The sequence below is a fragment of the Melospiza georgiana genome, chromosome 10, assembly GCF_028018845.1.
Source record: "Melospiza georgiana isolate bMelGeo1 chromosome 10, bMelGeo1.pri, whole genome shotgun sequence".
Taxonomy (NCBI): domain Eukaryota; kingdom Metazoa; phylum Chordata; class Aves; order Passeriformes; family Passerellidae; genus Melospiza; species Melospiza georgiana.
Genome location: NC_080439.1, coordinates 4,871,283 through 4,895,209, shown reverse-complemented (window position 1 = coordinate 4,895,209; position 23,927 = coordinate 4,871,283). Strand labels below are relative to the sequence as shown.

Sequence of the window (23,927 nt, the reverse complement as noted above, 5' to 3'; positions counted from 1 at the left end):
AGGCCAGCAAAAGTCATCTTTCTACTTAATGATCCTTCCCCTTTCTATAGATTATCTTTAGCAAGACTTTATCCTGTACTTCATTAGTCTGAGCTGTCTGTGAAAGGCTTATTTTAAATTGAATTAACTTTAAGTTGTATTAATTAAAATTTAAATTGCATTAATTTTTATTAAATTTCAATTGTATTGCATTTTAAACTGTAAGTAACACCCAGGCACAAAAATTTCCTGCTGTCAGAATATTCTGCATCCAAACAATAAACCCCTGCTGGCTTCTCACCCAAGCAGCATGGAAAACAGAGATCCTCAACCAGCAACAGACCAGAGGTCACCTGAGCAGGTGATGCTTGCCCAGGTGAAGCTGACAGGCTCTGCTAAGGCTGGCAGTGCACTGTGTTTACTCTGTAGGAAAATAACCTCACCTTCATAAAACCAGCATTCAGTTCACTGCTTTTCCTTATTCAAGGGTGATTTTAAAACAAAAGCATAGAAAGAAGGGAAAAATCCAGCCCCCAGCCCTAAGATTTAATTAAAAATCCAGGACGTCAAAAGGTATTTAGCCATTTAATTCCCATTATATTTATCACAGACAGCAGTCTAAGGTCTACGAGTTTTTAGCTGCTAGAGACTGCCTTCCCAGGCTCTCAAAAAAGATTTCTGAAAAATAAGAAACACTGGCAAAAGCTTTGATGGTCCTTTGTTCATTGTTAACAGAATAAAGAAATCTTTTTGAGAAAAATCAGAGCTCCTTAAATATGTAGGACAGAGAAAGGAAGAGTTATTGCCCTTTGGAGATGGCATTATTTCGCCATGGAGTTGGTTTTGTCAGATGAAGTTTTATGACACACAGTGGCAATCATCCATCTTTGATGAGCAGACATGCACTAAATCAGAGAGACTGCTCTCCACGGATCACCGAGTCACAGCACACACTTTGCTAAATCATGACGCTCTTAAATAAATACTCTTAATGTGTTTCAAGCTGAATTCTGCAATATTTAATGAAAATCGGGTATTTTTACCTGGAATGTTGAAAAAAAAAAACAAAGTGCAAGGAAAGCAGGTGATCTTTGGGAAGAAAAAAGCAGCATTGGCAAGAAAAAACAGTTGTGTGATGGTGTTCACAGGGGTCTTAGGATGAGGGAAGAGACAAGCATCTGACTCTACATTTCAGAAGGCTTGATTTATTATTTTATGATATATATTACATTAAAACTATACCAAAAAGAATAGAAGAAAATGTTTCACTAGAAGGCTAGCTAAGCTAAGAACAGAAAGGAATGATAACAAAGGCTTGTGGCTCCGGCTGTGATTGGGATTAATTACAAACAACTCTATGAGACCAATCACAGATGCACCTGTTGCATTCCACAGCAGCAGATAACCAATGTTTACATTTTGTTCCAGAGGCCTCTCAGCTTCTCAGGAGGAAAAATCCTAAGAAAAGGATTTTTCATGGAAAGATGTCTGCGACACAGCTGTGTGTGCAACGTGACCAAGGGGACCCGAGCACAGCGAGAGAAACGCTCCGGTCTCGTGGCACAGCTCTGTGAGAGACCCAGATCCCAGGCAAGAGGTGACATTTCACTTTTCAGATATCAAGTAGGGCGGAAAACCTGTCCTACACAGCAGATCAATACATCACTTAGAGAGGGAGAGGGAGGCCATAGCCCAAATCAATCTGCAAGGTGTCACAAACATCTCGCCGACACCTGGCTGCTGTGCCCTTTAGCCCCCAGAGAGCCTCGGACAAAAGCAGCTGTCAGGAGACGAGGTCAGCCAGGAAACAACACCAAGCAAACATGAAAGAAGCCTCTTGACATGGAGAAGGGCAATGCTGTTTTCCAAAAACACCCATCTGTAATGCACAGATCATCCCCAGGCCCCAATGTGCATAGGATTTTACTCAGGACTATTCAAGTTGTTAAAAAAAAGAAAGGCAATTATTTATTCCATGGACATACTACATTTTGGTTGGACTATGAGGAAGTTGAAGGAGGGGGAAGTAGATAAACTTCCTTTTTAATAAACTGCAGACTGGGTTGTAACACTGCTCTGACCACTTAGGTGGCAATTTCTATGGGGTGAAGACATAAACCACAGTTTCTCTCATTCAGGAAATACTATTACAAGCTGGATTTGATTCCTCATCCTCATTTTTTTGCTAAGGGCACTTTAAAAAGCCTGGCCCATGGTTCCTGTGTCTATTTTAGTCCCATGCACAAGGACACATCTGAGACCACTCCCCACGAGCTCCACTTTCAGGTCACTTCTCTTTCAAAGACCTGTTCCCACATGAATGATGGGGGCTTGTTTCCCTCCATCACAGAAATTTTTTTGTCACAGAAATGATTTATCTGTTGACAGGCAGGTTCACTGCCCCCAGGCAACTGACGGCAGTTGAAACCACTCAATGAAAAGCAAAGAACACTATTACCAGTTTTAAGAAAGGGAAGGAAAAGAAAAGGAATAAGGTATATATCCTTTCCTCTAAGACTGCTTTGAAAGTCTTCCCTGCAAGAGACACAAGGAAAGTCAACTCCTCCAGGTGCTAAGTATGGTATAATCTTGGGTTACACACTAATTACAACTTGGAGAAGGTAGAGCAGGCAGTGGCTGCTCTTAAAAAAGATATTCTACTATTTGTGACATCTTTCCTGTCAAAGGGGTGTGGTAAAAACGCTTGAAAAATACAAGGTTATGGTTCAAAATGGGTCTACACCTAAAGTATTGCACGAAACACATCACCAGAGGAACAAGATGAGGTGAACTCATGATATCCAATTTTAGGGACTAAACAAGAACATGCAGTAAAGAGACCCACTGGCAGGGATTAAAGCAGTGCTCTGCTCGTGTCTGAGCTCTGGGGGGTCACTGAGAGGGACTGCACCCAATTTGAAGCACCTCAGGCACTCAATTTGAAGCACCTCAAGCACATCTCCTTCTGTTTCACATCCAAGATGAAGGAAAATATAATGGTTACACAAAGTTATGCTTCAAATTTGACTCTAGAGATGGCAAATTCTTGAGAATAAGGACTGGCCCACTCCTGAGGGCCTCTTGGGAGTTAGCATATCAATACTTCAAAACAAAATACTACATAACAGAAAAAGAGTCTGATATTAAGATATCTATAAGCTAGTCATGAGTTCATAGACACAGAAGATATAGGAGGGATATTAGGTGCCACACAGTATTTCTACAACAAAGTCCATGGCTGAAATGGGAAGAATCAGGATAGATGGTATTAAACTTACAACCCATCTGAGAGGCCATACAAATGTAACCTGCTGCTCACTCAGTGGCTAGATGGGATCACATCCCCTCAATCTCAAAAACCAGAACAGCAGCAGGCCACAGTTTTACATTTCTCCATTTGAACTACAATTACTGTCACAAGAGCCAATTTCACGTTGGGCCGTTTCTTGTTCTCCTTGTAATTCATCATGAGAAGACGTGAGATCTGAGATACCTCAGCAAGGCAGAGTCCATGAATAATACAGCACATGGCTTTGACCTTTTCAGTTTGCTTTGTGGTGCGATTGGCCAGCTGCTCCTGTCCTCCCCTGTTAACCACCCCATTAACCTGGGACGGAAAGGTGCAGCAGGCAGACAATTAGCCAGCAGAATGCTAAAAAGGTTAATGCAGGAGCTCACAGCCTTGGCTCTCTTGAGCTTCAATGGGAATTAGGATTCTGCAACTCTTTCCTCTTTCAAAGTCTGCAGGGAAGAAACAGGAATTCGCACAGGATGGACTTCATTCTCGTTTCAGATCATAATCATGCAGCTCCTCTCAGATACCACACTCGGATGATTCCAGTGTATGTGTGGATAAACCCAGAAGAATGTTTATTTTTACTCCTCTCAATATGGAGAGTATTCAATTATAGTGGTGAACCTTTTCTCTGCAGCTGGCCATTCCTGAGTAAAGGAAAGCTGGGGAGAGTAGTGGCAGAGCAGCTCCATATGACAGCCTTCTTCCAAAGGTCACTCTTGCTACGCTAACTACTCGAGCTGAGTCATTCCAGTGATTTCCTACTCAAAGAGAGCAAATGCTGGAATTTTTACATCCTGTGGGCTGTCAGCTGCAGAAAACTTCAGCTCAGTACTCACCAAGACTACGAGGACAGGCAGAGCTCACATGTCCAGGCACACGGAGAACGTGAGGCACAGAAGGTCTCAGTGAAAATGCCTGGTGAAAGCAACTGCCCCATTTCTCTGGATATCTACACGTTTTAAAATCTCCCAATATCTTTTTTTCTTTTGAAAGATAAAACCATTATGAACAACACAGAGTTACAGGTAAGTATCAGAAATTGTTTTCTGAAGCCTTGTAGTCAAAAGCCCTAATTTCACAATTTCACATGAGTTTCTTTTGCTCAAAAAGGTTTTCTAACCAGCACTCCAGTGGTTTGTTTATGATGACCTGGGATAGTTTGTTTTTCAGACGCTGCCATATTCTTGTCTTTGTAGCAATGCGTTGCTCTGAGTTACTATGGCTAGCAATGCTATGAAATACTTTAGATAGAAACAAAGAGAAAAGGACCTTCTTTGACACCCTTTGGAACAAAAAATTTTACATTTATTACGGGTAGTGACCGCAATAACACTGAGTCCTTTTTATTACCTTCCACTAATAATATATTCTCTATTTTGCTTAAGGTGAACAATGATATTCAGACAGGAAGAATTACTAACAAGGAAAAGATAAAGCTTTAAATTATAAAAATGACTTGATAGTTTCTCTCTGTAATACATTTTAAGTCCAGAAGGGACCATTAAGATCACCTATATGCCAAGGATTTTTACACTGTGCTTTTTGATATATGGAATCTCAAGTATCATACCATTTCTTTTGACCCTTGCTCTTGAGCACTATCTCTGATGGATTTTTATAAACTGCATATTGAAATATTCACATGCTTAGGGGCCTGCTCACAAACTGAAAGATATTAGAGAAGCATAATATCTTTTCAGAAGAGCAGTCATTTTTTTTTTATTTTTAGGATGAAAGTTTTGCTGTGTTTCTGTAAAAGGTGAAAGCAGCATAAAGAAAAGTTTATCTGGCTGCCATGTCTTTGATTTGAAAAGATTGGTGGCAATTTTGAAAAGACTGGTGGCAATTTTAATGAGTTCTAATTCTCTGGGATAAAATTGAATATTTCTACAGGTTCAATATTCTCTGCATTCAATGAGGGTTATAGCAATTATGCCTTTTACAGGCTCTACATTACCCTACCCACTGCCATTCAGCAGCAGACAGACATCATCATGAGAAGAACTGCCAACCTCAACAGCTGATCTCTACAGATCACTATCACAAATTAATCACAAATTAGGAGAGTACTGATCTTGTCAGGAATCAGATTAAATTCTGGGTATGTTGGATAGAAAAGGCAAATAAAGAGAAAGGAAGTCAATCCATTTGTTCTACTCTCTGGGTGACTGGGGGAGTCCCTGTGGCAGGGAATGAATTGTCTCCTCCTGTAGCTAAAGGATTAAAACTCGGTTCTGTGGGCTCATTTGAGGAGGGCTGAGGTGACCCATAAGGGATGGGAGAGGCAGGAACCACGGAGTCCTGGTGCTGCTGTCGTGGTTGAACTCAGCCCCACGCAGCCACTCGCTCTCCCAGGTGGGAGGGAGAGAGAATCAGGAGAGCAAAAGTGAGAAAACTTGTGGGCTGAGATGAAGACACTTTAATGAGGGAAGGAAAAGCCATGCACACAAGCAAAGCCAAACAAGGAATTCAATCCCCACTTCCCATGGGCGGGCAGGTGTTCAAAGCCATAACAGTGACCTCCCATCACACACACAGGGACTTGGGAAGACAAAAGCCGTTGCTCTGAACATTCCCACTTCCTTCTTCTTCCCCAGTTTTATGCTGAGCACATCATCACACAGTCTGGAATATCCCTTGGGTCACTGGGGTCAGCTAGCCTGGCTCTGTCTCCTCCCAAATCCTTGTGCATCCCCCTCACTGGTGGGGTTGAGGTGAGGAGCAGAAAAGGTCTCAGCTCTGTGGGCTCTGTGTAAGCCCTGCTCAGCCATACCCAAAACCTCCCTTAGTTATCCACAGTGCTCCCAGCACAAATCCACAGCCACACATCAGCTACAGTAAAAAGAATTACCTCTGCCCCAGCCAAAAACAGCACAGCCTTGAACACTTTTCCCCCAAAGCCTCGCTCATAGCAGTGTAGCAGCAACTTTACTTTTGAAATGTATTTATCAACTGCTATTGTTAAATGTGCCCAAAGAACTTTGCTTTTCCAAAGGGACAATAACATCAGCTTTTACACATCAACAAACAAGCAGAGGAAAAGCTTTTTTTGTTAGGATGCGGAATGTCACTTTTTGTGGGGGAAATAGCTGGAGGTGCATAAAACCAAATTCTGCCATTTAATTAGTAATCAGCAGTGATCTGTTAGTCAGAGTTACTGTAATTCATGAACTGTAAAGTCAAAGCAAAAATGGCAAGTAATTAGACTGTATCCATTAGAGCTTCCCTAGCACACACTCATACAGCCAGGGTTTCAATTGGAGGCAGAAGTGGAAGTGTGAAATTCCTTTAATATATTCCACTTTTTAATTAGCAATCAGTGCTGATTTGTCAGCCATACCAACTCTAATGCATGAGCCATTGAAACACAGAAAAAAGGCACACTTTCAAAAGCATTTATGCTTATATTTACATTCCCTCCAGGCTGAAACATTGGAGAAACCACTGAAAAGTGTGTAGGAGTTCACAATCCAACACAACCACCGCATCACTGATGGTTTGGGTGAAGACACAAGTTGAGTATTTACAAGAGGCAGTTGGCACATCCAGACACTGACAAATAAACATTAATAATCATTACCTTTGTCAACTGTACACAACTCAAAATCTCCAAGGGCTCAGGCAGTACTGTCTATATTCCACTCAACTCCATTTAAAAAAATCCATTAAAAATTGATAGTGTACTTACCAGGTTGTTGCATTTTGGATGAAGAACGAGGTGAGAGAAGTGTAAAAATCCTATTTTACTTGATCTTCAGAGCTGCCAGAGAAACCTGAGCAGGAGCAGCAGAACACGACCTGCTCCTGGGCTTCGGTAGGTGTAAGATTTTACTTTCCCTAAGCCAGGATGGGCTCTACAGCACTGCTGAGACTGGGCAGCAAAATTGGGCACTCCAGCATTATGCCAAGAGCCACTTCTTCTTCAGCCCTTAAAGAAATTGAGGAGCTGGGGGAAGAGGGGGAATGAGGTGTAGAGGTTCTCCTCTTTTTATCCATGTTAGTATAAATACCAGAACATTAATTCCTTAATTTCACTCATATAAAGTACGTGCACTAGGCCTCCCTACAGGGGGTAAAAATAAAAGGCTACTTCATAAATCTGTGTAAGAACATTTTATCTAAATACACAAACACATATATATTTTTTTTTATATATACTAACTTCCTAAACAGAGGGTAGCTCCCACAACAGTCAGGCTCTGCCTCGAAGCCAGTGTCAGTGTATGGATCAGCTGATAAAGGCATCAACACCAACACAGCTTAAACTAATTACAGTTTGCAGGTAGGGTGGTAATTGCACTTCTAACTGCCTAAATTAAGTAGACAAAGGCCTGGTTGCACTTGTATAGAGGCTGACAGGATACTCCGTGCCAGCTGAAAATTCTGCCCTAAGTAGCAGTAATGTTTTTAACAAAACATTGCTGTTGTTTGCCTAACATCTGACAGAGTGACATCTATTTCGCTGCATGTTTAATTAGTTTGTTTTCATGGTGTTCCCGTTTCCATTTCGGCTCTTCTCGCTGCTGGGAGCGGGCGGGTTTCTGGCTCTGCGCTTAAAACCGGTCCCAAGGCAAAGAACGTGGCACCAGCTTGCCTTCACCCCCAGCCAGCGTTTTCCGCTTTCAAAAGCTTTTGTGTTTTAAAGTACATTCTAGCTGCCCCTCTTTGTCTCTGAGGGCTGGCTTTCAGAGCTGTAAACATCCATCTCGCAGAGGAGTTTGCAGCTCTGCGTTTGAAACAGCAACTACGCCTCTGCAAAGCACAGGTCAAGCTGTCCTGTTGAATCTACAGCAAATCTGCAAACAGATGCTCTCGAGCAGCTGTGAGATCTCCACCTTTTGTCTCTGAACAAGAGCCTATAAAAAGATTAACCATTAATGCTTTAATAGTTTGTGAGTGTACATTTATGAATTCTAGGCTCCAGACTTCCTCCAGTCTCTTCTTGGGGCTCTTCTAATTTTTTTTAAGCAAGCAAACAAGCTCTTGCTTCCTTAAACACCACGCCACCAAACACCCACCCAAAAATGACCTTTTCCTTTGGCAGCTGTCCTTCAATTACCAATTTAGAGCAATGGTTAAGAGGATTCTTGTAGCATTGAGAGCAGCTCGTTAAACTGTTTTTGTACAGCCCACAAAAAATGTGCTTTAAACAAAAGCCATCTTTTGACCTTCTCTTCAGAATTCCAGTTTTTCTGAATGACAAAATTCTGTATGTTGAACATGTGTTGGCTGACGCTGTAGCACAGAGATATTAGAAAGAAATGTCCTTTTTATCCCAGTTTTTTTTTCCTTAAAAGAGTTGCAGAACAGATCTTATAGTCTTACAATTCAGAAATCTCAACAAAAAGACTTAGGAAATTGTACTGAATTCTATAAAACTGTCTGAATATGAAGTTTAAAAAATTATTCAGGAGATGTGAAGTGTCTGTATCATGACTGAAGCTAGGTGTTTTACAAATCCAGATGCTTACTGCTACCCAATAAGTCACATCCCATGGGGTGAGATGGTAAAAGTAATATTGTTTAAAATTCTGGTTTGGGGAAGCAGTCTCACTTCAGATTTCAAAGTATACCAGCCAAAATACCCTCCAAAATTATATACTTATTCCAATGCTACAAGTATCTCTAACATTGAAAATGGAAAAGGTGGAGCAAACTTCTCATTTGTAAAAGTTTCTTTTTTTGGCTTGTTTCTATTACTCTGGATCACCTTTTTAACTCAGCAAGGTTATTTCCACCTCCCAGCCTATTCTGTCATCTTACTCAAGATTTTGCTGCTGTTTCAGCTGCAAAACACTCTCCATCAAGAGAAATACTGAGCAGACCCCAACATTTGTTAACAGTGCACTTATTTTTTCATAAAAGTAGAAGCAGCTCTTGCTGAAACTTGACATAACAGGTTAAGATAATGCAGCCAGAATGTAGGAGTGGATAAAGTCACACCAAAAGCTGGTATAGCCCTCCTCCTTCTCCAGGAGTTAGCAAGTCTGGGCAGAGCTGGTCCCTCCATTATAAACTGTAACAACTGAAGAGCAGGACTAAACACTAAGTGAGAGGCTGAGAGTGCTGTGAGTTTGTACAGAAGTTACCAGGCTGAAGATGGCCTTCCAAAAATAACAAAAGAAACAGAAACCAAGAACTGTTGTTGGATTTTTAGCATAGTATTTATTGAATAGTTTATTTTCTAGAGCCACTTCATGATAGAAGTGTCTGTGCACAGTCAGCTCAGGTGCTTATTCTGAATGGACAAGGACCAAAAAAAAAAAAAAACCCAAACCATGGACTGGACACATAGATCCAGGGGAGATTCAAGAATATATTAAGATAAAACAAAAAAATATTCAGGCCTATCAAGTGGTATACTTTATTAGGAATAACTACATAGATAATCAGAGTACAGTTGTAGGTTGGAGCCCAAAAATGCCTTTTTTTTCCCATATAAAAAAGTAAACTTTCATAAAAGCTTGTTTAGCAAAGCCAGAAGCAGTGTTATTTTAAACAGTTTATTTACATTGCTCAGATTGACAAAGAGATATAAAAAACAGTGCAGTCTGACACATTCAAAAGCATCACTAGTTACATATAGATACAAGACAAAACACAGGTGGTTAAAAAGAAACCAGAAGTTGTGAACTCCTGCTAATACCAACAGTTGAACTGTTAATGAAATGCAGAAATTTACATATTCAGATAGTTTGTGAGAGTGCATAGCAGGGTACAAACTGTTCAGAGATGACAGAAGTGAACATAGTTTTAAAGGAAGACATAAATACATGAGGAAGCCTAAAAGCCTTTGGAGTTGTACACTGAAATTTGACATGCCAAAATTGGACCCTGAAGTTCCAATGTCACATCAAGAATCCTATGCATTAAATAATGATTTGTTAACCAAGTATGGGGAATGTGTGGGGGTTTGGTTTTTTAACAACCCTACTAAAGAGGAGTGTAATTCTTTTCCTCAGACTTCCACTTCAAAGCAAGACAAAGAATTCAATTGATCATTTCTGATGGTCAAAGCTCCTCATACCACTGTGTTTACAGTGAGGCTGCAGGAGATCATAATCACAAAACTCAATTCTATTTAATTATAAACAACTACACTTATAAAATATCTGGAATAAGCAGCTGTACAACAGGTTAACTGTCGTACTTGAAAGGTCAGGTACTTCATAATGTATCTCCATTTAAGAAATCCACAATTCAAACATTAGAGTGCTCTGCCAGTAGATGAAGTTAGGCAAGCATAAGAGTCATCCAAACTAGCAGTAAATTATGTGATCATCATCTTCATTTCAAGATCTGACAAACTAGTTTATTGCCTGGAGGGGACAATTTCCATAGAAGAAAACGTTTCAGTTATGCTGGTAAGGAAATAAATCTGTACAAGGGAATACTGTGTTGAAATGAAGGCCAAGTCACTTATTCCACTGATTGGCTGGTCTGCTTCACCACAACTAAACCCCCCTTGTGATTAACTTAGTGTCATCTAACATTTTGCTAATCATGGCTAAGTGCTAATGACTAAGGTACCAGAAATGTCAGTCACAGTCACTGCCACAGAGCAGAGCCTGCCCCAGCTGCCTCACACCAGGTGGGTTGTGGATCGGCTTAATGTGTGACTCCTCTTTTCAAAGATCGAGGGAAGGCTGACCAAGGATGGAGAATGAACACCCTGTTGGACAAAAAAAAATGTTATTGATCATATATGAGCCAATCTCAATAGTGCAGCAGTCATTTCTCAACCTTCACATCTCATACAAGGAATGTGTGAGTGCAGATCTCAAAGATTGGCAGCTTTTGAAATTACTGATTCAGCATTTCTAGAGTTTGAACTTAACACATTTTAAAAACTACAGAAGAGATTTTTTTCCTTGTTACCAGCCTTGAGAGATTTGGAATGCAAGAACATGTTTTTGAAGAGTGGCTGTTAACAAGTATTAGTATACATCTTGCATCACTTTTTGCAGTAATCTCCCTCCAAAATGAAGGCAAGATACACTATGATAATCTCTTAGAGAAACAGAGCTCCCACTCCAATCCTGCAACTTTCTGTATAATCATCAGCTCTGAGCCCCAAATGAGATGCTGAACACATGTCTCCTTGGCTGCAGGAGGCAACAGACATCCCAGTGATTTGTCAGAGCTTGCTTCATCTGTGCCTGGATGGGCACACACTAGGCAAGAAGCTGACTTTTCTGATGCTTGGGAGAATAAGCTGCTTCTGAGACTTAATTACTGTGAAACCAACACATCAATATGTAGCACTAAAAGTAAACCTCTTTGGATTAGCTGAGATTTTATATTCTTTTCACATTAGACCTCAAGATACTTGCACAAGCAATCCTCTGTTGCTCTTAAACAGCCAGCCAAGCTTCTCAGCACATCAACAGGTCACGGTAGCTGGGCAGCTTGTGCACCTGCATGCTCCAAGAATCTTTTAAACAGGGATATTTTGGGCAGGTAAGGGAATACACACTTCACTGTGAACAAGCCCTATGCCTGTTTATGGCATATCCTCCATTTGCAGTCATTGGCAATATCTGAACATTTAACCTTAAATTCCTCTTTACAGAGCAGCTCTTATTAGGCTTCAGTATTTTATACCCAATTTTTTTTTTATTTACAGATAGAGAATAAAAAACTAAAACCACAGGTAAAATGAGCTGCTCAAGACTTCCTTGCAACCAAGTTATTAAAGTTCTCAGAGCTCTGGCCAGTGAGTTACATGGCCTGAAACAGTGAGGAATTCAACTGTATATCAACTAAAAGAAAAACACATTTAAAAGTTTGTGAAAAAATGAGTTTGCACCCAGAACCACATGTGAGTGCTGTGCATTAGAGGATGTTAAAGAACAACCTTGTGCATTAGAGGATGTTAAGAAGAACCCAACACCACTTGAAGCCCTTTGTGCATTAGAGCTGTGCCATGCTCTCTTAGCTTACAGCACTCAGGATTCCTTGCTCACTTCAGTCAGGATCTGATGCACAGAATTTCCCAGCACCACACCGGTTATCACCTCCAGCATCAGCACAGGTGGCAGTAACCACAGGGAAAGCACATGGTCTGTCCAAGGCATGACCATTTAAGCTTTCCAAGTTGGAAGAGGCTTTTGCTTCTAGAGCATTTGGAAGATGAGTATTTGGAGAGCCAGGACACAGCACAGGTCGAGGCTTGGAGCTTTGAGAGCTCCAGTCAACAGAACTGGAGCGATGGACATTAACAGCACACTTGGCAGATCCACTTAGGCTGCACGTGGAAGAGGAACAAGCAATCTACAATTAGGAGGGATTTAAGAGTTAGTTCAAACAAGAAAAAAAACCCTCAAGTATCCAAGCTTTATTGATATTTTTACTCTATGTTTTCTTTCTGCACCAGAAAATTCCTACATAAGTGTAGGCTAAGATTTAATTTCAATAAAACCATATGTCTGAATAACAGCTTTGACTCTTAATGGACTCAGACAGGTTTCCTGCAGTTTTAGTTTCCTATCAACAACTGCACTGGTATTCCAACTTGAGGGGCTGGAATCCAAACCTCTTTTCCCCTCAACCTTATAATTGAACCAAAAAGGCTTTATGCAAGTTCAGTGGTGTGTGGCATTGGTTAAAAAATCACAACACATCATCTGCTGCCAAGCTGGAGCTTATTACCACAGGTGCAAGAGGTCTGGGAAGAATCTGAAACAGGAACATGGTTTTGCAAGTTTCTAAGATTTTGTGGAAAACAAGTATTTTTGTCTGGGGTAGATATGCACAAAATGAAAAGTACATAACTTGTAAGTTCATGAGAAATGAGATACAGTGCTGTATCAAAATGAAGACAATTAGAATGCAAAAACAATTGTTGCCATAATCATAAGAGAAGGAAGAAAGTCTCTCTGCAGGAAACTAGGCTATAGCCCCATTGGTAGATGATTTTTTTTATTTCCTCTAAATCAAGGGAGTCTGCTGTGATACTTCCTCCCTTACTGCTTCATATTTTCTCATGTGGGAGAGCAGGGCTATATCTTTATGTTGTACAATTTAATGGCCACTCAAACATACTGAATTACCTCAATATTGAAGTACTGACACATCAGGCAGTAATAGAAAGACGAAAAGGATTCCCTTTTTTTGGCCTTCTGTCCCACATACTACAGACTAGACAGTAGGTGTTTACTCATCAAATTTACTCAAACACTATAATAAAAAGCAAAGATGATAAAAATATTCCTCCAAATCTAGTCTGCTTTACTAGACTGTATTAGGAAATTGAGTTTGGCCTAATGTAGCAGGAGAAAGTGGTAACAGGCAGCCAAGGCATAGCAGAGGAGTTGCAATATGTAGAACAATATTTTATTTTACCAAGTTTTCTTAAACATTTACGAGGAGATAATTCCCTTGCAGTTTACAAACTTGCAGGCTGCAGCATCTATGTTTCTCTACCCTTCCTTCCCAGTTTGTTTCACAGGATGTCTGTCATCTCACTACTCTTACTGAAATATTCACCATACTATTCAGGGTTGTACACCAAGTTTCTACTTAGTGTTCAAAATCAAAAGCATGAACCAATATAAGACTTGTGTTGAAACTTTCTCACTCTCTCAGAAGAGGAAACATTCCATTCTGAGCAAAAAAGACTGGTGAGGTTTTTCAACTTAAATGTGTAAGGCAACCCCCAGTTTGTAGTGCATCAAGGTTTTTCTGCATTTTCAGGAAGCAAGGCTTCTCATTAAACAGCTCTTGAAAAGAATATCCCTATGAAAGCAGTTAAAAATATTTTTTTCCCCACTGTGGATGTTGGAATCGCTAAAGTGAGAGCGGCAGCAGCCACCAAAGGAGTGTGATGCCGAGAAGGTGCCTTCCCCCGGGGCACAGCTCACTCACCGCCAGGGAGGAGGTGCTGGTCAGGCGGCTGCCGATGTAACTCTCGCTGGAGCTGGGGCTCCGCCCTTCCGTGGCGCTGTGGGACATCAGAGCCCTGCGCAGCGCTCGCTTGGGCGTTTTGGAGAACGAAAAGGCTCTTGTGACCTGAGGAGGTTGGCAAGTGGTTAAACACTGACTAAAACCGGGCTGTAATCACTGCTATTATACAGGCTGCCATTCTGGAAATCTCTGGGATGTGTATCAAGTGTTGGTGGTTGGATCACAACCAGCCAAACACCCACACCTAAAGTGATCTGACTTTTAAAGGCTTCCCATCATCCTTGCTCTTCTCATGCTGTCCAAATAGGAGGACAACACAGGAGGGAGAGAGCAGGGCAGAGATTGACAGAGAAGTCAAAGCAAGGTTTGGTCACCAAGGCTCCCTTACATCCCTCAGCCCTGCAGAGTCAGGCCTCCCCTCCTTTTTTAAGTTGAGTCTTTTAAATATAATGCAAATTTGAGAAGCAAAGTATTAAACAGCCTTAAGTTCCATAGCAGACTGAAAAATGACTACATAATACTTATGACTGTAATACTTAAGACTATATATACAGATATTTCAAAACCTTAAACACCCCTCACCTTCTTTCTTTAAGGAGATTATATTTAAGAGTTTTAGTTCAGATTAAGTTTTTCCTGTCACTACTGTAAGTACTACAAACCACCTGAAAGAGAAATCCCAGCACAATTCTCTGGATAAAAAGTACCATCTTACCTTTTTTGATGTTTTCTTTATTGCTCTGGATGCTCTGCTTAAAGTACTGTCCATATCTTTAGTATTTACTTCAACTGAATCAGGATCAGCAACATAAATGAGATTTTCCTGTAGACAAAAATAGTCTTAATAATGGTCAAATATCAGCATTGGCAAAAATATAGTTTTCTAGTGCATTAGGTCAGATTTGGAGGGTTTAATAGGCATATTCCATATTTAACTCTTTATACAGTCCAGCAGCTATTTGTTTTCAAGCCATTCTGTCAGATCAACAGCTGGTGCAATCAGTTTGTGAAACCACTTCATCAGTAGTTTCACATTCAGTTTGTCTGATTCAGTTTCAAGTCCAGGGCTGACCAAATTAAAGGCAGTAGTTCTGAGGCATCCCCTGAGAGTTTCCAAGATAAACATTGCTTTATTCCACTGACACATCTAGCACATTTCTGAAGTGAAATCTTGAGAGCTCCAGCTGTCAAACATGAAAACTAAAGCCTTTCAGCTTCAGTGCAGTACATGTTGCAGAATAGCCACGAGTTTTTGGGGTTTTTTTCATGCCTCATTCTTAAACTTCAGCATTGCAAAGCAATCTCTGCCTACCTACTTACAAAACGTGGGGGGCAGAGGGGGCACACATGGGAGTGGGAAGCTGCTGGGATGATTCTTGCTGTTTGCTGTCTGCATTTTGAGAAAATACATTTTACACTTAAAAAAAAAAAATAGAAGGACCCCAGTCAGCAGCTTTATTGCCATTCCTAGGGCCTAAGGAAGAGTAGCTAAAGCCTTTGCTGCCACCAGGTGGCGAAGTCAATGTTATCTCCATTCACATGATGCTGTGGAAGTATAAAACCAGGCAAAAGTGCTTAAATTGAAGCTCAATTTGACATTTAAATAAGCAAGAAAGAAGTATTATATAGTAGGTACAGAAATTATAACTAATGGGATTCAGCAAAGTAGGTTACAATTTGTCAGTATGTGATTGAGTGTCTTGGGGCAAGAGGGAACTATACATTTATTACACAAAGGTGTAATTCCTGTTAAAAATCCAAGTTATATGTTACACAAAATACTGAAGATAGGCAATACACAGACTAAAGAAAATTAACACTTCCACATCAGCACTTTTCATACTCAGTACCTGGAAGGGAAACCACAAAGCCCAAGTCTCTTATCCCTAAGTCCCTAGACCCCAAGACACACAAAATAAAACTAAGATGCTGTTTTTATGACTTAATTACCTCTCCTGTAACAAGCATGCCTTTAAAAATCACAACAAATATTGTACTGTAAGAATACACTGCAGAACATAAAGCATTTCCAGTTTACACCAAGGAGCTTCAGCTGTATGTATTGCACATATTTTCAGCAAATTGAGATGACTGATATGCATAGACTTTTACATAATTAAAACATCAGCTGAAAGCCTCTTGCTGTAATTGGAGAGGATCTACTCCTCAGATTAGTGGTTTTCTGCCTATAGAAAGCCCACATGCTGAATTTCTACAAGTGTGACAAGGCCAGTGCCTCCTTCATTTCACTGGTTTTTCATTTCCTTGTTTTAAGGTTGTAGATTTCTGTCTCTGGGAGGAAGATGCTTCATGTCTCTTGCATTATAGTGGAGATAAGGTGTAGAGCAAAGAACTCTAACAGAGTTAATCCAACACAAATGATCAACAACACTGGGATTGTAAAATCAAAGATAGCTGTGAAAGAAGCAAGCTAAATACAATTCTTGTTAGAACTGCAGTGCAGAGTTGAACATACCCTTTTCACTATCACAAATTAATTATAAATAATTTTTGATTTTTAAGCACTGCTTAGCTTCTACACAAACAAAACTTCCAGCCTGTTTCCTTTTCTACCTTTTAACACTCACTTGCAGGCATGTTAGCACAAATGTTTTCTGCTCTACTTTACCTCAGGCATGTCCACTATTAACTTCTTTCACTTCAGATGCTTAAAGCCATAAAGAGGGAGAAGTCTCAGTCAGCAGCCTGGTTCCAGAGTACTTACTGCATCTGCTTTGCAAATCGTGTTGGCCACGTGCCGACACAGCATCTTCAGCCAGTCCTCCTTGCAAGGGTCTTCAGTTGTCATCTGGAAACTGAGCAGCTTGTTGTTGAGTTCTGTAGGTGGCCTCACCACTAAGGCAAAAGCTTTCTGGCAATCTACATTTTGTTAAAAGAAAAAAAAAAAAAAAGCAAGGAGTTAACAAAAAGAATAATAATTTTTTCATGTAAATCAGAGGGAACTAGAGACAACATGATTTGGTGTGATGGTTTTGTCTTTCTTTACACACTAGCTCTTGTGTCACTTGCAAGAGCAGAGTTGTGTCCACAGCCATCATCAAGAGGCTGCAATCAGCTGTTCAGGCAACAGCTGAACAACCAAATAATCTGCAGAGCAGTCAGCCTCACCCACCCTCTTTGCCATTTCTCTTCTTAATTGGGTTTCTATGTTCAGGTGCTTCAGAGTACATAAAGAAGAACACATGATGTGCATATCATCACTTACAGTGAAACACCAGATCTTGCCAGGATAGAAATCTGGAAACTGGTGTGACTAGATTCATTATAAGTCACTATCAATGCTGGAGCAGTATGGCAAAGCAGACAGAAATTAAGTCATCTTTTAAGATGCCAAGCACAGCTTCTCCTGAGCATTATCACCATCACCAGTTAGAAAAAAATTTGGTTTCACACCAACAGCACTTTTCTCTGGCCAGCCTAATGCTCTGGGCTGAAGTTTGAGGTTTGGTTTTTATTTTGTAAATCCAGAGCTGTCAAGTGTTAAACTGTTTATTTCACACTGCCAATTGGTTGGCTTATGCTAATGCCATCAGTTCTGCCAAATTCAGCATCCTGCAGCAATTCTCAAAAAGCCAAAAGGGCATCAGTACAAGGAATTCTTAAGCTCCTACAGAGATTCAAACAGAAGCTTTTACTAAAATCACATATCTAACATACCATACAATGAATACACCTTAGCATTCCATCCCACAAGAGCAGAGCTTCCTCCTTCACACCCTGAAACACAGTTTAATTAGCTACCAGAGCATTCAAAACACACACACCTTCTGTCTCCCTGATGTCCAAGACTTTCTTGATCTGGGAGAGAGGCATGAGAACAACATGCTTGAGAGATGCAGGAGGCCTTGTGTGGCCATGGGGACTCTTGAAAGCTCCAATAACTTTATGTCGTTTCCTCGCAATCTGTGGTTAAATAAAATAGAAAGGGTCAGTTGGAAGAGCTCTTGCCATTGTTTCCTTTCTTTTCTATATTTACCTTTTTTCCTTTTACACCAGGCACAGAAAATCTTGCTACTCTACCACATAAATCTTAATGGAATTCACTTATCTCTCTATTCACTGCCTACAGCCCAAGTGGCCCAACAATATTTGTTACTTGGCATCAAAACACTCAGCTGAAAAATACAATAATTTTTTTTTAAAATACCTAGAGAGGAAGTAATTTTGCATTATAGACCTCAATTCTACCCTGCATAACAAACAAGGGTCCTTTGAAATCTACCACAAGGTAGTCTAGATTTAAACAGAAAAGACAACATCTATATGCATGAACCAACATAAGGTGTGGTGTGTTATGTCCTAGAAATATCACTTGCTGTTGCTTATGCATGCAGCCATGGAGCAGACTCTGCATAAAAACATGTGAGGTACTTGTGTGCCAAAGTAATGCATCTTATTTGTCTCTTGTCCAAGAGACAAGCCAAGAAGCTTTATTAAAAGTGGTTTTATATGCCTTTCCTTCCTTTATGAGAAGTGATGAAACTGAGTCAACTCAAATCTCTAGTCACAAGAACAGGATTTTGTCTCTACATGCTGCTTAGGACAGCACTAATTTTGAATTATTTTAGAGTTGGTCTTCTATGAAGACAGTGTTCTTCACTGCTGGAGACAGCAACAATTACTGTATGAAAGTGTCCTTTATACATTCAGTTCTTCCATATTTGTCTCCCAGTCAGATTATTCTTCCCCTCTAGTTCTTCCTAACATATTTTTAGTTTAAGGCATATATTACAACTTTGTTTTTTGGTAGCCTAAGAACAGACAGATCTACCAAGGCCCACTATTCCCTCCCATTAAATACAACTGAACTTTAAGAGGAAAACAACCTGATGAGCCAAAGACTCCAGCACTTTTTCATCCATTGGTGCTACTCAAAGTGCTATTCAGATAAACATTTTTTAACATATTAATCTGCTTTTATGTTTTTACTCTGGCTGCAAGGCATAAAAGGCTACATTAACACCTCTCAGCCATGAGAGGCTTATACAGTAGTTAATGGAAAAGAAATATCAGCATGTGTTGACCTATCAGCAATCTGTGACTTAGAATTCTGCCTCAAAAGGTCTTAAATTCCACTTATTTATATTCATGTGCAGTGTAAAAGTGTAAAGCCTTTTACAATTCAGTTCATGAGATGTGCTGGTATCACCTTACCTCTAGGCAATCATTGAACAGAAAGAGTGTGACCTGCTCTCCCCTGTCACAGATGTCATCCCCAAGTGCCACAGTTTCCAGACGCTGCACCAAGCTGCGGTGGGAGGACAGGAGATTGGCCTAAATGACAACAGCAAAAAGCTCATTAAGCATTTAGTTCAAGGGCTGGATTACTGCTTGCTTACAGCTTAACACTGGCAATCTGTTTAAACCAGCACTGTTGCATTGTAGCCTCACACATTTTTGCAAAGGGAACAAAGTACTGCAGGCATTTAAGAGATCTGCAGCTTTGGAGAAATTACTTACTGGACATCCATCCACTTCATAGACAACATCAAAGAACTGCCTTTGTGCCTCTGTTTTTCTTTTGTCTTCATTAATGTGTCTAAGGAAAGCATATTATATTAACCTTCAATAGCAAGCAACAGTAAATGGATGCACTGCATTTTAGACATACAAAAACAATAAAGCTAAACATTCAGGGATAGAATTTCCACAGCAGCACTTGACACATTGGCCTGAAGAAGTAACCAAATACCACACAAAATCACATAGGAAACTTTAGCTCTAGAACACTATTCTTGTCATGTTACCAGCACTTGACACACCAATCAATTAAAAATAGAATTCCCCTCCTCTGCCTGCAACATTTTGAACCAGAGACTGACACAACTCAGTTCTTTACAGCCTGCATTTTGTCTCCCCCAAATCAGGACTGCAGCTCACCAAGGCACAGATCCAAGAATAATTACAATTTAAAAGTTGTTGTTAAAACTGGACAAACATTTACCCAATTAATGCAGGAGTTCTTGTTGCTGGAGACATACGCTACACTTCAAAAGAGGTGAGACTTACAATCTAAACAACTTCAGCTTTCAGCTAATTAACTCATGGAACAGTGCCAAGAAGAGCTAATACAGCACCAGAAGAAAAACTAGTCTCCCACCAAAAGTCTGTCCTTTCAGTAGATATAATGCATAGAAGTAAGATTTAAAGACAAAAACCTATCTCTTTCATTCCAGAGGGAAAATATAGAAATGAGAGTTGGAACAGAAGAGAGGACTGGGGACGGTCCCTGCTGAGGCAGGGGGTCAGCAGAAGTTCAGGTACAAGTGCTGGGGAATGTCACAGACTCCTTCAGAGCTCTGGCACAGAACACCAAAGTGACAAGAGCAGCCAAAAGGAGGCTGGAGAACACCTACAGTTATGTTTACTTACTGTTCCTTGTGGCAACATAACACTGACAATTTAGGAGGAACAGAGGGATGTAACTGCAGTATGTTTAACAGTATGTTCCATAGAACCAACATGACTTACGTCATCACCTCCTTTAATGATTCAATAGCTCTCTCCAGAGTTATTTTATCTGGGTTCTCTTCTGCTGTATGTTTCTTAATATCTGCAATTAAAAAAAAAATAAAGAAATAAAAACTCCATACATATTACAAGTGCCTGAAAAGAAACATGAAAAACTCAAACTTAAACTAAGTTAAGATAAGCTGACTGAAGACATCAGATCTACTCTGGGGTCCAAGTAGCACTGATTAAGTGGGGAACTAGGCTGAACAGAAGCTGTTCAGACATGTCATTAAGAAATAAAAACCACATACAATACAGAAACCAAACCCTTAAACTATTAAAAAAAATTAAATTGAGGTGCAGAGACAAGCACAGAAGTCTTTTTCCACCTGGAGCAAAGGGTGATGTGGATTTTTTATTATCTTTATTAACAAAAGCATTAAGTGGTTGATACCAGGTGGAACACATGAAATTGTGAGCCTTGTCAATATGAATTGCTCTCTAGTTTATGTTAGTTTCATTTGAATGTCAATTATATTCTTGTTTGAAGAGAGAATTATCAGTGCAAACTGTTCCTCTATCTGTATCCTGCATACAAATGTATGAACAAGAGGAATTTAGACAGAATTTATGCTTTCTTCAGTAGTGGGTCTCACTGACTGCAGGAGTCATGGTTAACTCACATAATCAGGCTTGTTTTAGCTGAGAAAAGCTGTTTCTAATGATGACAAAAGGTAGACATGATCTTGGGGTTTTAAGATTTTCACAGACAAACTAATAAAAATTATATCTCTGGGTTACCATTCAGTAGTAGGGCAACACTGGGCAGCCTTTGCACAGGACGGATAAGGAGCTCAGCGAGGCTTTGGCGGCCACATTCAGGTTTGGCTTGATTTATCTGGGGAAAAGAAAATAATGCTTACTTTTTTTTTTTTTTTTTTACACACATACACAAGATCAGAGAAAAATTCCCTTCCTTGAAATTATCATTGCTATACAAGTGTGAGAATTGTTTACCGCAGTCATTAACAGAGCATGTTAAAAACCACACTATTCAAAAGAGCACAGTGATTTATATTCTCAGAATGTCTACTTTTAAAGGGTCCATATCAACCCTTCAGCTCTTGTTCCAGCTGCTAATGTGGAGTGGGACTGAGGATGACCTGTTCTCTTATTTGTTCCCCATCTTTTAGATATCAATACTTGGATGTAATTCCTAGTTCCTCAGAAAACACAAGAAACTGTCAGTGTTTGACACATGACTGTTTTGATATAGGAGTTAAAGCAACACTGCACTATTAACAGTACACACATATCTGAAGAGATCAAGAGTCTTAAGGCTCATCTTCAGATAACTTTCTTTGAAGTTCATCTTCCTGTTAGATCTCCACTGTTGGGCTCCTATTCATTAGTCACAAGAATGCTGAGAAATCCTACCTCCCTGGAGCTTCACAGCTGCCCAAGCAAAGTTAAAAGCTGTTTCAGAAATACAAGTCTCACAGGGAGGGGACCAGCCAAAGCAGCAGCTCCAGGTGTCTTTACAGAAAAGAGAAGAGATGTATTTGGGAGGAACTTTTTTCCAGCAACAAATGCATATAATCAAACCACCTTGAAAGCTGTTTAACAGAGAAGGAACTCAGACTTTTTCTGAGAGGGCTTGAGGGATTGAAGTTCAAATCCTTCCTTTGTGTCTCACCAAGAGGTGTTTGCATTTCTTCAAGCTTTCAAAATTTCACATTCTTCCATCTACTGCATTCAGTAGAACATGGTAACAGTCCCCATGTTCTACTATAGAGTTAGTTCTGCAGACACTTACCTTTAGGAAGGCATGAAACCTTGGTTTCTGCTTTTCACATCTTGTAATCGTCTCCTTGCTCATTTCAAAGAAATTCACAAACGGAGGGTATGTTTTCAACAAGTCTTTTGACTGAAAGAAACAACTGTTAGGGCTCTGCTTTACATGTTATGTATCCTTGTACATATGTTCATATGCCCTGAGCCATACAAAGCTGCTCAAAGGCACATTGCAATAAAGAATAACAAAAAATGTGTTGTAAACCCATACGTGTTCTCAGAGCAAGTTAAGACATTTTTGCATGCCAGACGCCCCAGATTGATGCTGCTGATTAAACTCAGGCTGCTCTCACCAGCATCAAGCAGACAATCTTAAAAGCTGCTGAGCAGCTCGAGTGAGAGGCAGGTTGACACCTGGCAAGAAGCTTTTGGTGAGAATTTTGGAAATTTCAGACAAGTACTTTTGCCAGTGACTGCAATCACCTTTTAAACCACCAGAAGCAACACCTTAGACTGAAAACTTTTGAATGACAAGGACTATTTGTCTCAAAATCATCAGATCAGCAAAATAATCACAAGATACCTAGCACCTATTTATGTTAAAATTCTTTGCAGTCTCAGGCTTAGCCTTCCTGCTCTACACAGGACTCCTTATTCACTTACATGTTTCAAGTCTTGAAGAAAGAACATAAGTTTGTGAAAAGTTGTTTTCTTAGCTCTTTACTATTGATCAGAGGCAGCAGATGGCTAAGGGCCTGGGAAGTGGCTTTTAATGTCCGAGTAAAAAGTGTGTCTGTAGCATTGTAAATTAGTTCTCAAACTGTAGATATTTGTAGTTTTAATCCTTCATACCTGTGAATAGACATACACACTAAAACTTGACATGGATTGTATCATTTAACTCAACTAAAAAGTTTAAATAAAAAAGACAATGATACAAGTTGGAGCTCTCTCTCAGCAGTGCTTGGCTTGTGTTTGCTAGATCTTAGAAGTGGATTGTTCATAAGGCAAGATAATAGTTGTAAGCATAAAGAAAGAGGAACTTACATATTTGAGAATGATGTCACCAATACTTTTGCTTTCAGTCCAGTTTATCATAAGATCTTCCAGGTCTTCCTAGAATACATGCAGGGATGGTGGGAGAAAACAAGCTGAGCATAAAGTGCATAAAGCCATTAAATGGGATCACTATTTTCCTAAACACATCATTAGGTGTGGTTTTGTGCTGACAAAACAGGCAATCCTAAAAGCTGTACAATTTCACATTCAGCCTACTGAGGGCTGAAAATAAGAGATGTCTGGCTTCCTGAATATGTATATATAGCTGTAAATCAGTGCAAGTACAACTTGGCAGCATGTCAGGACTAGCCAGCTCTGCAGCAAGATGACACTGCTGCATCCAGCACAATACACAACACACCCCAAAGGAATACTGAGAAAGGATACACAGAAGACAGTTGAACCAATTCTAATTAAG

General features: G+C 40.0%; 1 protein-coding gene across 1 annotated transcript in view; it reads right to left on the bottom strand.

The window, feature by feature from the left end:
* Window positions 1-9,512: 9,512 nt before the first annotated feature.
* Window positions 9,513-23,927, bottom strand: part of ECT2 (epithelial cell transforming 2) — a 28,225-nt gene continuing 13,810 nt past the window's right edge. Inside the window, exons 15-25 of the mRNA XM_058030980.1 lie at window positions 23,498-23,566; window positions 22,473-22,583; window positions 21,458-21,554; window positions 20,675-20,756; window positions 19,664-19,742; window positions 19,358-19,477; window positions 17,968-18,106; window positions 16,908-17,062; window positions 14,898-15,005; window positions 14,144-14,287; window positions 9,513-10,949 (exon numbers count right to left, since the gene is read on the bottom strand). Of these exons, the coding sequence (XP_057886963.1) occupies window positions 10,860-10,949; window positions 14,144-14,287; window positions 14,898-15,005; window positions 16,908-17,062; window positions 17,968-18,106; window positions 19,358-19,477; window positions 19,664-19,742; window positions 20,675-20,756; window positions 21,458-21,554; window positions 22,473-22,583; window positions 23,498-23,566 (1,194 nt within the window). The 3' untranslated portion in view covers window positions 9,513-10,859. The remainder of the gene's footprint in view (window positions 10,950-14,143; window positions 14,288-14,897; window positions 15,006-16,907; window positions 17,063-17,967; window positions 18,107-19,357; window positions 19,478-19,663; window positions 19,743-20,674; window positions 20,757-21,457; window positions 21,555-22,472; window positions 22,584-23,497; window positions 23,567-23,927) is intronic.